The following is a 17,501-nucleotide window of genomic DNA, read 5'->3' as shown; positions in this document are numbered from 1 at the left end:
CTCTTTTTTTTTTTTTTTTTTGAGACGGAGTCTCACTCTGTCACCCAGGCTGGAGTGCAATGGCGCAATCTTGGCTCACTGCACTTCCACCTCCTGGGTTCAAGCAATTCTCCTGCCTCAGTCTCCTGAGTAGCTGGGATTACAGGTGCCCGCCACCACACCTGGCTAATTTTTGTATTTTTAGTAGAGATGGGGTTTCACTATGTTGGCCAGGCTGGTCTCAAATTCCTGACCTCAGGTGATCCACCCACCTCGGCCTCCCAAAGTGCTGGGGTTACAGGCATAAGCCACTGCACCCGGCCAGTAGTTTCTTTAAGATACCTCTGTCATGATGAATTTTGAGTCAGTCAGTTTCTTTCACCAAAAGCCAGTGAAAGGTTGAGTGAGTTGGAGGTTGGTGAAAAGGAAGTGAGATGAAATCTTTTCTCCTCTGTTTCATTATTCTGATTCTTCCATGGTTTTGAAATTGCCATCCCTTCATTGCTGTGGCAGACCTTTTAATGACTGAGCTTCAATGATAAGAAACATCAATTCTCCTAAAAGTAACATATTCCTGAAAATAACCGATCTCTAGATATTAGGGCATATCAGGAAGCATCTTCTCAGAACCCTTCCTGGATCTCCAGTTTGACTTGCAGGCACTTGACTTGCAGGCACTTTCTCCTCACCCTCCAGCCTACAGTCTTCTTCACAGCACTTCTCACCCAATGCTGAGGGACTCCCCAACTAGACTTTGCCTCTTTAACAGTAGAATGGATGGCTTATTTGTTTTTTATTCCTACACAGCATTCCTTGCTTTTGCATGTCCTCAATAGAAGTTTGTTAATAAATGAATGGATCTGTCTCTTAAAGAAGAGAGGTGGAAAAATTGAAATATGTGAAAGAAGATGCATGGTTTGTGAATTAGAAGCAACCAAGGGTAGACACTGCCAGGTTACTGATATCCACAGTAAGTTGGTTAGGGTACTTTAAAGAGTAGAAGAGCAAAAGATTTGGCAAGAGAGTTTGGCATTTAGTAGGGACTACAGGGGAAAATGTTAACAATTGCTTATAAGCCTGATTTTGGCATGAATGTTTTTGTATGTTTTGTGTTCCTTCAGGGTTTTGTTTGTTTGTTTGTTTTTGTTATTGTTGTTTGTTTGTTTTTAATGAATCCACTCAACAAACATTTAAGCCCCTTTGATGTGCTAACTACTGTTTTAGATACAAAAGAATGAAGTGTAGACAAACAAGTGAGTAGAAATCCTTCTTTTCTAACAAGATCCCAGCTGGTAGTTGGTGGGCTAATTAAGAAAGCTGGTTAAAGCGGAAAATCATCTGTTTTAGTCTATTCTAGCAGCTATAAGTCTATTCCAGCAGCTATAACAAAATACCATAAACTGAGTGGCTTATAAACAGCAGAAATTTATTTCTCACAGTTCTGGAGGCTGAGAAGTACAAGATCAAGGTGCAGGCAGATTCACTGTCTGCTAAGGGTTCACTTTCTGGTTCATAGATGGTTCGCCTCATTGTGACTTCACATGGTGGAAGCGGAGAGGGTTCTCTCTTGGACAGCAGTCCGTTCATGTGGGCTTCACCCTCATGACCTAGTCACCTTCCAAAAGCCCTATACCTCCTAATACCATCACCGTGGGGGCTAGAATTTCAACATACACATTTGGGGAAGACAAAGATATTTAGATCCTAGCAGTTATGCAAACATATTTTAACATAAGAAGACATAATCATCCTTTGAGTGGAAATGGCCAGAAAAAAAAAAAGAAAAAAATTTTAAGGAAATTACAAGCATTTGTCAAAGGATAGTTTCTTTTCTTTAATATGGAGCCAGTGTTTGTGGATAATCTGTCCACAATCCTTTTAGAAATTTTCTAGTTGTATTTCATTCATTTCATTCAACGTTTAGGTCAATGGTTATTTATTTATTTATTTATTTATTTATTAAACTCACTTTTACTGAGTCCTCCAAAATATTCAGGATAGCTTTTGGAGAAATAATCACATCTTTCATTTTCTATTCATATTTCATCAGTTTATGTAAAGACAAGAATAACTCACTACAGTTCAAGAAAATTCAGAACTATAGTTGGTAGATTATGAGTCCACTGACTATCGTTCTGAATCTTCTTTCTTACGTAAGCTATGCTTCTTATTTAGAACTTTTAGTTTCTTTTCTTTAATGTGGAGCAAGAATTTGTGGATAGTCTGTACACAATCCTTTTAGAAGTTTTCCAGTTATATTTCATTCATCCCATCAACATTTAGGTCAATAGCTATTTTTTTAAAAACTGCTCACTTTTACTGAGTCCTCCAAAATATTCAGCATAGCTTTTGGAAAATATCACATCTTTCATTTTCTATTCGTATTTCATCAGTGTCTGTTATAAAGACAAGAGTAAATGGAATAAACATATCTGGGAAGAAACACAATGATCTTGGTAAGATTCAGTTCAACTGGTAGGAGCAGAGGTACTTGGACATACTAGAGAGCCTAGTAGTAACTAGTGGTAACCTTGATGGGACAATAGCAATGGAGAGTGTCCTGTAATCTAGTGAGTGGTTTAGGCAGAGGTCAGTTATAAGAGTTTCTATTGTATTCAACAACGTAGATGAATAAGTGCCGTATAAATATGGCTTTATGCCCAAATTCAAGAAGGGGCTATTAATTCTTCCTGGGGTGTTAGGAAGAGTTACAGCTGCTATTTTTATAGCAGATTTCTAATCTCTCAAAGGAATGTATTAATAAAAATAGCCAACATTTCTTAAACTCTTATTATCTACAGGCATTATTCTAAGCATCTGACAGGGATTAACTCATTTAATCTTTCCAACAATCCGAAGAACAAATTTCTATAATATTATTTCCATTTTACAGATGAGGTAATGAGGCACAGAGAAGTTAAAGTGACTTGCCCAGAGTCACAGAGCTGAGAAATATAAATGGTATAGTGGAATTAGAACCCAGTCCATTTTGATTCCACAGCCAGAACATGACTGATAAATATCTGAAATCCTTCCAGCACCAAATGATTCCTTTTCTTACAGAGAACGGCAGGCTGTTTATTGTAATGGAATATTGTGATGGAGGGGATCTCATGAAAAGGATCAATAGACAACGGGGTGTGTTATTTAGTGAAGATCAGGTAAAAACTTCTAATTTGCCTTTTAATTTTATGTATGTGTGGTGGGGAGAGAATTAAATTTATAGTGTCATAAGTAGTAGACTATGTTGATATAAAGCACGTGTTTTGGTAGAGAAATTCAAACCATAAAATAGTGGATCAATATTCTTGGTAGATTCAGTAGAACAAGTTTGCAATTGAACTTAAACTGAATTGTTTTTTAGAGTGAGATTTTCTTGAGAAAAGATAGTCTGTTTGGACAATCTCGTGTAGGATGCCTCTGAGATAAATCTTCACGGTTAAATAAAAACCTGAATGTGAGTGTTCCTTAGCCATTTAACATGTGACATGTTTATAGCTTCACTGTTTTCTCTTTCACCATTTGGTGCTGTGTTTTAAAGTAGATATCCCACTTTGCTAGGGAGGATAGAAGCTTCTCTTGGCAATGCCTGTTTAGTTTCATTAGTTACTAAGAGGGGGAGATAAAAGATGAAGAATAATGGCCTCTCCCACTTTCTCTTTGCACAAATGTATTTCTCTTCTATATTCCAAGCCTCCTTGGAACCCTCTTGGGAGTGGTACTCATGAAGGAGACAGGTTTGTGTGTGTGGAGAGGAATCTGAATTAGCGCCTATATGATTGCTGGTAAGGCCATTGCCTCAGGAAGCACACAGGAAAGGCCCACCATTTTTCCTTTGGCCATTTGTTTCTTTGTTCTATTTTAGCATTTGGGAGCCTCATGCCCATATAATTTCCTCCTAAAGTTTAATATTTTGAATATATGAAGGATTGAAGAATCAATATTTCTAACTTCTGTAAGATTAATCAAGCATTTTTTGTATGCTCATTTATATTATATATTAAATTCCATATTCATAGAAACTCTTTTTTCTTATCTAGGTATTATTTTGCCACATTTTATAAAAATGCTTCTCTTGACAAAATTTTGAGTTACATTTCTTTTTGTTGGGAATGAACTAAAGTTACAACCGAATATTAATGTCTGGAATATGGCTTTATTCCTATTATTTTCCTCTTTCTGTATAATTTGGCAGACAAAGAACCAGTGAAATTTTAGAATAGTTTAAATAAATTTCTGTAGGCATAGAACACATTTTCGGAAAGAGGCTCATGGTCAACAAAGATAAAATAAAATCATGACTTAGAAATAAAATTAAACTTTAAGGCCGGGCGCGGTGGCTCAAGCCTGTAATCCTAGCACTTTGGGAGGCCGAGACGGGTGGATCACGAGGTCAGGAGATCGAGACCATCCTGGCTAACACGGTGAAACCCCGTCTCTACTAAAAAATACAAAAAAAATTAGCCGGGCAAAGTGGCGGGCGCCTATGGTCCCAGCTACTCGGGAGGCTAAGGCAGGAGAATGGCGTAAACCCGGGAGGCGGAGCTTGCAGTGAGCTGAGATCCGGCCACTGCACTCCAGCCTGGGCGACAGAGCCAGACTCAGTCTCAAAAAAAAAAAAAAAAAAAAAAAAAAAATTAAACTTTAAAAGTAAAGTATTTGTTGGTTTTATATTAGATATATTGATATTTTATTACAATTCCTAACAACCTCACAGATCCCTCATTTCTTCCTCTTTCTCTCCCCACCCTTGGCACCCTCCTTCCACCGTAAAGGAAGAACCAATGGCTCCCAGGTTATCAGGAAACAGGGCTACTTGTGTACTATTTACGATGCAGTTAGCACCCCAGGGTTAAGTAAGAAAAAAAGAAAATCATGAACGCATGTGTCTTTCCCTTGCCCCTACTTATCTTTTTCTGCGTGTGGAATTCATTTGATACCAGTGATATTTGGATTACTTTTCTGTGCCTCCATTGTTTTAGTTGTAAAATGAAAATAATAATATGATAAAGTATACCTATTAACTTCATTCCTATAAATACACATACACTATATGTGTGTGTGTGTGTGTGTGTGTGTATAATTTCTTTCTTTCTTTTTGCATGTTACCATGAAGACATTTCAGTGACTACCAGGCTATTCAGTGGCTTTGTTTTGTGTTCTCTCTATAGATCCTCGGATGGTTTGTACAGATTTCTCTAGGACTAAAACATATTCATGACAGGAAGATATTACACAGGGACATAAAAGCTCAGGTAACAGCTCAGAGAGAAGACTAAGACAGAATTGATCTTTTCTTGAAGTACCTCAAACAACATGACATTTTCTCCATTTATAGAACATTTTTCTTAGCAAGAATGGAATGGTTGCAAAGCTTGGGGACTTTGGTATAGCAAGAGTCCTGAATAAGTAAGTACTTTGAAAATAATTTTTCTTTCTATTCAAAATAGCCCAAATATGTATTTTTAGGTATCATGGATTAAGAAGATATTAAAATCTTGGTTGTCTAAATAATTTTAGATAGCTTTATGTAAATGCATTAAATCAGATGGTACTTTGAGATTAAAATTCTCAAGGTAAATTGTGGTGTAATAGAATGATGTTGCTAATGTTCTGTAGTGTAATTCCAGTTTATCAAATATGAATGTGACTGTAATACGCATAAAGCTAGAGAGAATTTAGTGAAATAGGCAGGTTTACACTTCTTAATGAAAAAAGTCAAACTCAGTAAAATATTTGAAGAGATTTATTCTGAGCCAAATACGAGTGACCAAAGGCCCATGCCTGTGACATAGCCCTCAGGAGATCCTAAGAACATGTATCCAAAGTGGCCGGTCTACAACTTGGTTTTGCACATTTTAGGGAGACACAAGACACCAATAGGATGTACATGGGTTTGGTCCAGAAAAGCAGGACAACTCAAAGCTGGGAGGCGTGGGAGGGAGCTTCCAGGTCATAGGTGGATTAAAAACTTTTCTGATTGGCAGTTGGTTGAAAGAGTCTATCTAAAGACCTGGAATTAATGGAAGGGAGTGTCTGGGTTAAGGTAAGGGGTTGTGGAAATGAAGGTTTTTATTATGCAGATGAAATCTCCAAGTAGCAGGCCTCAGAGAGAATAGATTGTAAATGTTTCTTATCAGATTTAAAAAGGTGCCAGACTCTTAGTTAATTTTTTCCTGGATCAGGAAAAAGACTTGGAAAAAGAAAGGAATTTTCTTCAGAATGTAGAGTTTCCCCACAAGAGATACCTTTGCAGGACTATTTCAACATATGGACAAAGAAACATGATGTGGGGTAAAATATTTTGATTTCTTTCAGGCCTGCTATCTGTCATGTGATGTTATACTAGAGTCAGGCTGGACTTTGGTATCTTATTGCTGCAAGGAATCTGCTTTGTCAGTCTTAAGGTCTGTTTTAGTGTTAATGCCTGAATTCCAAAGGGGAGGAGGAAATAATGAGGCATGTCCAACCCTGCTCCCCATCATGGCCTGAACTGGTTTTTCAGGTTAACTTTGGAATGTCCTTGGCTAAAGGGAGGGTTTATGAGTTGGTTGGGGGGCTCAGAGTTTTATTTTTGGTTTACACACTTTCTAGCAGAATAAATTGGTGCACCTGTTTGGAAGACAATTTGGTGGCAATATATATCAAGAGATTTTTAAATATTCTATTTCTGAGAATTTGTTCCAAGGGAATAATTTGAAATTTGGAATAATGTAAGTGCCTAAATAATTGGGAAATGGTTAAATTCAATAAAGCTTGGCATGACCATGTACCTGAATATATCATAAACATTTACGGTTTTGAAGACTTCTTGATAACTTTGTTATACTAGGTAAAGAAAATGGAATTCTGAATTTTAAATACATTGTGATCACAGTTACATGAAAAATATGTGTGGAAAAAAGACAGGAAGGAAATATATCAGAATTTTAACAATAGTTGTTTTAGGTGCTAAGATTCTGGGTAACTTTTTTCTCCCTTATTCATTTTTGTATTTTCCAAGTTTTAAATCATGAAGTTGCGATTTGATAATCTCTACATCTGAGAGATTTTTTTTTTTTTTGGAGGCAGTCTGGCTCTGGCCAGCCCAGGCTGGAGTGCAGTGGCGGATCTCAGCTCGCACAAGCTCTGCCTCGGGTTTTACGCCATTCTCCTGCCTCAGCCTCCCGAGTAGCTGGGACTACGAAGCGCCAGCCACCTCGCCCGGCTAGTTTTTGCATTTTCTAGTAGAGACGGGGTTTCACTGTGTTAGTCAGGATGGTCTCGATCTCCTGACCTCGAGATCCGCCCGTCTCGGCCTCCCAAAGTGCTGGGATTACACTGAGAGATTTTTATAACATGACAATTTCATCTCTTTGTGGAGTCTTTAAGCCATAAAAAATATATTTTAATGTGTAAATTTTTGGAAGGTGAATTGTAAGTTTAAAAATCAGCTGATTTAGTTACTCTATCAACATACAGTGTTTTGCTTTCTTCTAACACATGTATGCATCAAATCTTGTGTTATCCATTTTCACATTTTTTCTTGCATGTCCATGTCTTAAGACTTTTCTTACTCCAATAAAAATTCATGCTGATTTATTATTTAATATAATTTACTAGTTCCATGGAACTTGCTCGAACTTGTATTGGAACACCTTACTACCTGTCCCCAGAGATCTGTCAGAATAAACCCTACAACAATAAAACGTAAGTTGCTGACTCTTAGTTTGAAAGTGTCAGTAAAATCCGATGGATGACACTGAATGAAGATTCCAGAAACTAAAATTCAAATCTCTTCTTTCTTTCTCATGGTACTTTTGTAATTTCATTTTCTTCATGTGTGAAATTGTTCCCGGACCAAACAGGGTTGGGCTGCTATTTCTCATGGTCCAATAATGAGATGCAGATGAACTGGGGAGGAAGAGAGTTTTCATTTCTGTAACTGGTACAGGGAGAAGGCCTGGAAATTATCACCAGACCAACTCAAAATTACGAAGTTTTTCAGAGCTTATACTCCTTCTAAGCTATATGTCTGTGTGTAAGTGTACATTCACTTAAAGACATAGTGATTAACTCCTTTTAATCTGTAACTAAGGTCTGAGTCCTGAAGACTTTCTTCTAGAGCCTCAGTAAGCTTACTTAATCTAAATGGGTCTAGGTGCTGGGGTGATTACCCTTATTTTGTCTCCTGCTAAATCATGGAGGTTTAGGCAGTTCTTTCAGACCTCCAATAAACTTGTTTGTGGAGGCCTGGGGAGTTTCTTCAGACCCCCAATAAAATTGTTTAATCTTAAATGGCTCCTGTTAAGAATTCCTTTGTTATTTTATCATGCTTTAAGGCCTAGGAAAGGCCTAGGCAAAACTCTTGATGGGCTTTTTTACATTACAGCCTTTGTATAAGGGCACTGGCTTTTTTTTTTTTTTTTGAGACAGAGTCTTGCTCTTGCTCTTGTCACCCAGGCTAACGTGCAATGGCATAATCTCGGCTCACTACAACCTCCGCCTCCCAGGTTCAAGCAATTCTCCTGCCTCAGCCTCCTGTGTATCTGGGATTACAGGCGCCTGCCACCATGCCTGGCTAAAGTTTTGTATTTTTAGTAGAGACGGGATTTCACCATGTTGTCCAGGCTGGTCTCAAACTCCTGACCTTGTGATCTGCCCGCCTCAGCCTCCCAAAGTGTTGAGATTACAGGTGTGAGCCACTGTGCCTGGCCGGGCACTGGCTTTTTTAGCTTTTAATATTTAACTTCACCACTCAGTCAGTACAGAAACAGTTATGATGGAGGCCTGCGTTAGTAAGACCTGGCCTGCCACACAATGGGGATCCCAGTGACTGTCTCTGAGCAGTGTTACCTGAAGGTTTCGAACTTGTTTAGAAGAAAGCCATTTCTCTTCATTTAAAGATACAAGTGATATAAAAAATAACATTGCAAATTGCAGTCACTGTGACGTCCATTTTTGTATTATATGTTCATACCTTTGAAGCACTGTTTAGTCTATTGCAAGAAAAGATTGAAGAGGATGAAGTAGAAGACAGTGTGATCTGGTGACCGCTCACTGGATTAGGAGCTAGGAATCCTAGTCTTGGCTAACTTGACCAAGTCTTGACCTCTGTGGGCCTCAGGTTCCTAACTCATAACAATGAAAGTATTGACTAGGTAATCTTCAAGGTATCTTCCAGCTTTAAAACCCAGTTAGTTTTTATGTATGTGATATCAGAGTCTGATTCTCAGCAGTAATTTTTTTTTTTCTTTTTTTTTTGAGATGGAGTCTGGCTCTGTCACCCAGGCTGGAGTGCAGTGGCGTGATCTCAGCTGACTGCAACCTCTGCCTCCCAGGTTCAAGCAGTTCTCTTGCCTCAGCCTCCCAAGTACCTGGAACTGCAGGCACGTGCCACCATGCCCCGCTAATATTTTGTATTTTTAGTAGAAACGGGGTTTCACCATATTGGCCAGGCTGGTCTTGAATTCCTGACCTCAGGTGATCTGCCTGCCTCAGCCTCTCAAAGTGCTGGGATTACAGGTGTGAGCCACTGCACCTGGCGCTCAGCAGTAATGTTAATGTATACCACAAGAAAAGGTGAAGAGGAGCTTTTGCTTCCTATAAGGAGAAGGAAAAAACTTTCCTTTTTCTTTTTTTTTTTTTTTTTGAGACGGAGTCTTGCTCTGTCGCCCAGGCTGGAGTGCAGTGGCCAGATCTCAGCTCACTGCAAGCTCCGCCTCCCGGGTTCACGCCATTCTCCTGCCTCAGCCTCCCAAGTAGCTGGGACTACAGGCGTCCGCCACCTCGCCCGGCTAGTTTTTTGTACTTTTTAGTAGAGACGGGGTTTCACCGTATTAACCAGGATGGTCTCGATCTCCTGACCTCGTGATCCGCCCGTCTCGGCCTCCCAAAGTGCTGGGATTACAGGCTTGAGCCACCGCGCCCGGCCAAAACTTTCCTTTTTCAAAGCTGGCTGCCATTGAACAAGTTGGCGATAAAGAAGACTGAATTCCCTTTGGAAGTTAGTTGTCCTTTTGTGTAGGAAAAAATGCCCGAGAGATACTTGGCTATTGGACTTTGAAGGAGATAAATGAAAGGCAAAGTTCAGGTGGTAGAGATTTACAAAAAGAATAGTAAGAATTTTTCTGCCTAATAAAATAACAGGGACTTTTTTTTTTTTGAGACATCCCCTGGCACCAAGGAGTTTGGCCTCAAGTTAGTTGTGCGGGAATGCAGGTAGGGTGTGTTGGACAGAAAGTAGGCTGTTCAGAGCAGGGCATGCCACAGATAGCCTTGGGTCAGCTGTGTTGTTTTGTTTCCTTGTACTGCTTTTCAAGAATTTGAATCAGGCCGGGCGCGGTGGCTCAAGCCTGTAATCCTAGCACTTTGGGAGGCCGAGACAGGCGGATCATGAGGTGAGGAGATCGAGACCATCCTGGCTAACACAGTGAAATCCCGTCTCTACTTAAAAAATACAAAAAACTAGCTGGGCGAGGTGGCAGGTGCCTGTAGTCCCAGCTACTCGGGAGGCTGAGGCAGAAGAATGGCGTAAACCTGGGAGGCGGAGCTTGCAGTGAGCTGAGATCCGGCCACCGCAAGCAAGACTCCGTCTCAAAAAAAAAAAAAAAAGAATTTGAATCAACATTTAAATACTGCTGGATGTGGTGGCTCATGCCTATAATCCCAGCACTTTGGGAGGCTGAGGGTGATGATCACTTGAGTCCAGGGGTTCAAGACCAACCTGGACAACATTGTGGGACCCTGTCACTACATTAAAAAAATTAAATATTGAAAGACTTTAAAATATGCATAGTTGGTGCCTCTGAAAATTGGAAGATATTAGCAATAATCAGGTGGGTAGCCGCTGGCTCCATTAGAGGACTGGTTCACCACAGTCCTCACTATGCAGAGTGGTCTCAGGCCTGCAACTGGCCCCACCTGACCCCCAGGTGGCTGCAGTACTGGCCTGAGCCCTGGGGGCATATGAATTCTCTACCCTGGCTACAGAGGGTGCTCTGGGAACAGAAGAGAAGTTTGGGTCTGTGGAAGCCCTAGTAAAGACAAAAGTCTGTGTGATGTGAAATGGTCAGTGAATTTCTAGAAGGTCTAGAAAGTTCATGTTTGCTTCTTGGGTCAGGTGCAGGTGGCCCACACCTGTAATCCCAGCACTTTGGGAGGCCAAGGAGGGAGTATTGCTTGAGCTCAAGAGTTTGAGACCAGCCTGAGCAACATGGCGAAACCTTGTTTCTGGAAAAAAAAAAAAAAATCATTAAAAACCCCACAAATTTGTTTCCCACCAATCTTACCGTCTGTTGTACTTACCATCTTTTGTACTCAAAACCTTAGTATAAGTCTATCTTTCTCTCCTTCTGTCTGAAACACACACACACACGCTCAAGCACAAAGTGTTGCTGCTCGAGGAGCCATTTACCTCACTCCTCACTTTAATGATTCCTTCTTGCTTTGACTCCTTGACTTCTTATTATACATTTTTTGATCTTTTAGATTTAATTGTGCTTTTTGTTCTATAAAGTAACTTCTCAATTAAACCAATCACATATAAATATTTATGAAGTACTAAATCTGTAAAGAGTAAAACTCATGATATATATTTTAAATATATTTTTAAATGTTTATTGAGAATCAGATACTATGTTTATCACATAATATAACTTTGATTCTGTCAAAAGCCTTGAGTAGGATATATCTTTCCAAATCAACCAAATATTACCTTTTGAGTCAAAACAAATCCATGTTTGAGTTCTGCCTGCCTCCTCCAAATTGCTCAACATTTCATCATACATACACTGTTTTTGAGCAGGAAGCTGAACTAAATATTAAACCACCAGCTTGTAGCAAAGTTTGTATGCCTTTCTTCAACTAGAAATCTGACAAACTACAAATGATTTTCATTTGACCTCTTATCTTCTAATAAAAATTGATGATATATCTGAAAGCATTTGTAAAAACTGATCAACTTATATAAAATTGTAAAGTGACACAAATTTAAGGCACTGTAAGGATAAAAGCTTTTATTAAGAATTATGGATATTTTCTTGGCATGTAAACTCTTATCTTCTTTAGGGATATTTGGTCTCTTGGCTGTGTCTTATATGAGCTCTGCACACTCAAACATCCTGTAAGTATGCTCATTGTCAGACTAATCTTGAATTATTGGAATTGTAGAAAAGAAGTTAACTTACAGGAGAAAAAGGTTAATGTTTGGTTTTATTAGATTGTTAAAAATTATGTGGATGAGCTACTTAAAATAATGATAGATGACATGGAAAGATGTCCAAACAATATTATAAAGTAAAAAGTCCAAGTTGGAGACTAGTGTGTGTAGCATATTTCCATTAAAAATAAATTGTGTGGGCTTGGCATGGTGGCTCATGCCTGTAATCCCAGCACTTTGGGAATCTGAGGCAGGTAGATCACTTGAGGTCAGGAGTTGGAGACCAGCCTGGCCAACATGATGGTAACACCCTGTCTCTACTAAAAATACAAAAATTAGCCAGGCATGGTGGCACGTGCCTGTAGCCCCAACTAGTTGGGAGGCTGAGGCACGAGAATTGCTTGAACCCCGGAGGTGGAGGCTGCAATCAGCTGAGATTGCGCCATTGCACTGCAGCCTGGGTGACAGCGAGACTCCATCTCAAAAAAATAAAAAATAAATAAATAGTGCCGGGCACAGTGGCTCACGCCTGTAATCCCAGCACTTTGGGAGGCCGAGACGGGTCAGGAGATCGAGACCATCCTGGCTAACACAGTGAAACCCCGCCTCTATTAAAAATATTAAAAAAAAAGTTGGGCGTGTTGGCGGGCGCCTGTAGTCCCAGCTACTCGGGAGGCTGAGGCAGGAAAATGTTGTGAACCCAGGACGTGGAGCTTGCAGTGAGCTGAGATTGCGCCACTGCACTCCAGCCTGGGTGACAGAGCGAGACTCCGTCTCAAAAAAAAATAAAAAATAAAAATAAATAAATAAATAAATAAATAAATAGTGTGTGAATAGATACGTTCAGCAAAAGAAAAATGTACGTGGGCAAAGGTCATAGGAAACCAGGTGCAAGTGTTTAAGAGTCTTTTCCCAGAGGTCACATGGGATGTGCCAAATCCTCCAGCATTGTTACCCACGTCACCTGTGAAATGCGATCTATAAGAAAGCTCATTGGATATACCCAGTGCCCAGGATTTTTACTGGGAACTGGTCACATAGGTAGCCTCTATCTGGCATATGCCAAACTTCCAGCCTCCTGGAAAGAAAGCAGGTGTTCAACGTAAACCATATTGTTCACATAAATAGCTGAGGCAAAGAGAGCCGCTCTTAACATTCAGGGAATGGTGGGAATTCTTCTGAAATCTTAGTTTCCAGACACCAGCCATGGGCCAACATTGTAAGCAGGCCTTTCTGAGGATAACCTGCTACATCAACTCTTCTCCACAGCTGTCATTATTGTTATTATTAATTATTGTCAAGGATTGCACAGCCAATTTCTGACGAAAATGTGTCTTCTTTTTTTTTTTTTTTTTTTGAGATGGAGTCCCGCTCTGTCGCCCAGACTGGAGTGCAGTGGCATGATCTCAGCTCACTGCAACCTCTGACTTCTGGTTTCAAGCAATTCTCTTGCCTCAGCCTCCCGAGGAGCTGGGATTACAGGTGCCCACCACCACACTTGGCTAATTTTTTTGTATTTTTAGTAGAGTCAGGGTTTCACCATGTTGGCCAGGTTGGTCTTGAACTCCTGACCTTGGGTGATCTCCCCATCTCGGGCTCCCAGAGTGCTGGGATTACAGGCGTGAGCCACCATGCCTGGCCAATGTGTACCTTTATTGCTACACCATGGTGTTGAATATTATTATGTATAAATAACTATTGATTTCATACAATAGAAGATTTTCTGGTCTGTGAAGCATTTTAGAGGAAGTTAAACAATGTTTATGTGAATTTTAAAAAGCAAGAGATAAAATTTCATATCAATGTGACCTCAACTTTGTAAAATAAACATCATTTTGAAAAAAGATCAGAAGGAGCTATACCTCTGAGTGGGGTAAAATTATACATATTTTCCCCTGTCTTTATAACTTCCTGTACCTTCCAGTTTTTTATTATGAGTAAACGTTATTTCGATAATAAGACAAAACAAAAAAACTTGTTTTAAATAACATGGCATCTCGTTGAGAAACTGCAGTATCTGCTCATGAAAGATTAGTTGTTGAAAACAATTTAGGGTGGACTATAGTGCTTCTTTTTTATTTTTTGATTGAGACCAGGTCTCACTCTGTCACCCAGGCTGGAGTGCAGTGCTGTGATCACGGCTCACTGCAGCTTTGACCTCCTGGGTTTAGACAATCCTCTTGCCTCAGCCTCCCAAGTAGCTGGGACCACAGGCTTATGCCACCAAGCCCAGCAAATTTTTAAAAACCATGATTTGGAGAGATGAGGTCTAATACTATGTTTCCCAGGCTAGTCTTGAACTCCTGGGCTCCAGTGATCCTCCTGCCTTGGCCTCCCAAATTGCTGGGATTACAGGTCTACTGCTTCTAACTACAATTTAAAAACATTGTTTTGCTTCTTGGTATGTTTGTTACTTTAACACTTTTATTATTTGTTACTTTAGTAACTTTTCTCTGATTTAGTATGATTGCTCCTTGCCCTTTCAGTTTGAGGGTAACAACTTACAGCAGCTGGTTCTGAAGATTTGTCAAGCACATTTTGCCCCAATATCTCCAAGGTTTTCGCGTGAGCTACATTCCTTGATATCTCAGCTCTTTCAAGTATCTCCTCGAGACCGACCATCCATAAATTCCATTTTGAAAAGGCCCTTTTTAGAGAATCTTATTCCCAAATATTTGACTCCTGAGGTGAGTTTTGAGGTGACTGTTTGGATTTTGGCAGAGATTTTGGTTTGTAGGTCCTTGACACGTGTGTTCGGTTTTAGGTCATTCAGGAAGAATTTAATCACATGCTTATATGCAGAGCAGGAGCGCCAGCTTCTCGACAGGCTGGTAAGGTGGTCCAGAGTAAGTGTGACTTTACCGTGCAATCAAAAGCATTTATTACACATGTCTCACACAGAGAGTAATGCAAGGAAATTTCACCAAACATTTTGAAAGTGGACATTTAGGAAACAAGCAGTATAAGCAGGAGAACAATCATCTTGTCAAATGGCAACTAGTGAGTGTGCCTGAAAGTTGTATATTTAGCTCATGCATGACCTGCAGGGTTTCTTCTCATTAGTCAGGAAACCTTCATGAAGCAGAGGACATGCTGATAGAGATGCTTGAAGAGGTTGAGCCCAAACTTAACTTTTGTGTAGTGAAGAGATAGAGTGGGAGAAGGTTGCAGATAGACATGGATGATGAGATGAAACTTATTTTTCTAAAATAGGATAGACTGGCAATTAAGAATTCTGTTGCAAAGGACCATTGGAGCTGAAGTTAGGATCTTGGGGCCTAATTGGTAACAGTGAGAACTGTTACTTTGTGGTTCCCAAAGAAGGCAGGAGATACTTTATGGTAGTAATAATTGGAGAAAACTATTTTAGTCCTGGTGTCAGGAATCAGCTAAGCTGTGTGTCAGAGGGAGGGGTGCATTAAGAAAGAGAAAATGACTAATTCATTTGATGCTGTGAAAGTCAAAGCCGCAGGATTTAGCCATAACTGAATGCCTGGACTTACAATATTAGGAGAAGCAGAAAACCTCCCAAAGGAATTCATGAGAGGGAAATGTTATCCATTGAGAGAGAGGTTTTAAAATGGAGGAAAGTTAAGGAGAAAATGAATGAGCCTCTTTGCCATTTAATTTGACTGACATTGTTGTATATCAGTCTAGACTGAGAATGTTTAGAAAATAGACAAGTACAAAGTATGGGACAGTGTATTATCCATATTTCTAATATAGGTAAGACAGGAGAACAGGAACAATTTTTTCTATTGAGATGGGGTCTCACTGTGTTGCCCAGGCTGGTCTCAAACTCCTGAGCTCAAACAATCCTCCCACCTTGGCCTCCCAAATTGCTGGGATTACAGGTGTGAGCCACCTTACCCAGCCCGAGAACAAATTTTGATGGAGATAAAGACAAGCATTAGAGATCTACTCATACCTCAATCTCAGCATTTTGGGAGGCCAAGGTGGGCAGATCACTGGAGGCCAGGAGTTTGATGCCAGTCTGGCCAACGTGGCCAAACCACATCTCTACTAGAAATACAAAAATTAGCTGGACCTAGTGGCCCATGCCTATAATCCCAGCTACTTGGGTGGCTGAGGCATGAGATTTGCATGAACTCGGGAGGTGAAGGTTGCAGTGAGCTGAGACCCTGCCACTGTAACATAGCCTGGGTGACAAAGGGAGACTGTTCCAACAAAAAAAAAAGAGAAGATCTACTCATAAATTCCAAACAATGTGGCATGAATGGAGTGGCCTGATAACCCAAGCTCTAATGACCAAATTTAATAACTTTTATTATTACCCCATACATACTGTTTCTGTAAAGGTTAATATTAATTTCTATTTTTCTGAAAAAAAGTGATGTTATATATACTAGAAATATGCAAAGGGACTCTGAAAAAAGGTTTTTTTCATTTAAAGAAAATGCATATTAATTTTTCATCAGTACTTCTCTCACTGTAACATATCTCTGGCTAAAAAGTAAACTTACTGTGTTATGAAATGTAGCTTATGTTTATATTCTTACAAGTATCAGTAGTAAAGATGTACAATTTTTCAAAAATTAAAGCTGTTTTGTTTTGGTTAATTAAGAGTGTAAAATACAAAAAGTGAAATTCCAGGGAAAGTGCCCACCAAGATCAAGGATATCTGTGCCAATTAAAAGGAATGCTATATTGCATAGAAATGAATGGAGACCACCAGCTGGAGCCCAGAAGGCCAGATCCGTAAGTCATTCTAAACCCTCCTTTGTGTTTTTTTAACTATGGTGTATTCTTTTCTTTTCTTTTCTTTTCTTTTTTTTTGAGATGAAGTCTTGCTCTGTCGCCAGGCTGGAGTGCAGTGATGTGATCTCAACTCACTGCAAACTCCGCCTCCCGGGTTCAAGTGATTCTTCTGCCCCAGCCTCCTGAGTAGCTAGGACTACAGACGTGTGCCACCATGTCCAGCTAATGTTTGTGTTTTAGTAGAGATGGGGTTTCACCATTTTGGCCAGGATGGTCTTGATCTCTTGACCTTGTGATCCGCCTGCCTGGGCCTCCCAAAGTGCTGGGATTACAGGTGTGAGCCACCGCACCCGGCCCCAGCTAATTTTTGTACTTTTAGTAGAGACAGGGTTTAACCATATTGGTCAGACTGGTCTCGAACTCCTGACCTTGTGATCCACCTGCCTCAGCCTCCCAAAGTGCTGGTATTACAGGCATAAACCACTGCAACTGGCTGTTATATTCTTTTTCTTTAATTTTTTAGTTAAAAAAATTTTTGTGGCCGGGCGCGGTGGCTCAAGCCTGTAATCCCAGCACTTTGGGAGGCCGAGGCGGGCGGATCACGAGGTCAGGAGATCGAGACCATGTTAGCCAGGATGGTCTCGATCTCCTGACCTCGTGATCC

General features: G+C 40.1%; 1 protein-coding gene across 5 annotated transcripts in view; it reads left to right on the top strand.

Annotated features, from left to right (window-relative positions):
- The window catches only part of NEK5 (NIMA related kinase 5), a 95,866-nt gene that overhangs the window by 17,524 nt on the left and 60,841 nt on the right, over positions 1 to 17,501 (top strand). For 4 of the 5 annotated variants that reach the window (XM_021929653.2, XM_031655867.1, XM_031655866.1 and 1 more), the window contains 8 exons: positions 3,043 to 3,140; positions 5,151 to 5,234; positions 5,318 to 5,388; positions 7,582 to 7,668; positions 12,028 to 12,082; positions 14,605 to 14,805; positions 14,883 to 14,964; positions 16,704 to 16,837. In XM_021929653.2, coding sequence (XP_021785345.1) covers positions 3,043 to 3,140; positions 5,151 to 5,234; positions 5,318 to 5,388; positions 7,582 to 7,668; positions 12,028 to 12,082; positions 14,605 to 14,805; positions 14,883 to 14,964; positions 16,704 to 16,837 — 812 coding nt within the window. Of the gene's footprint in view, positions 1 to 2,981; positions 3,141 to 5,150; positions 5,389 to 7,581; positions 7,669 to 12,027; positions 12,083 to 14,604; positions 14,806 to 14,882; positions 14,965 to 16,703; positions 16,838 to 17,501 lie in introns of those variants that run through there. The other variant, XM_021929654.2, reaches the window with a different exon arrangement.

This window comes from Papio anubis, chromosome 15 (genome assembly GCF_008728515.1).
Source record: "Papio anubis isolate 15944 chromosome 15, Panubis1.0, whole genome shotgun sequence".
In the NCBI taxonomy this organism is placed as follows: Eukaryota; Metazoa; Chordata; class Mammalia; order Primates; family Cercopithecidae; genus Papio; species Papio anubis.
The sequence above is the reverse complement of the archived record's forward strand: the minus strand, read 5'-3'. Positions and strand labels throughout refer to the sequence as shown.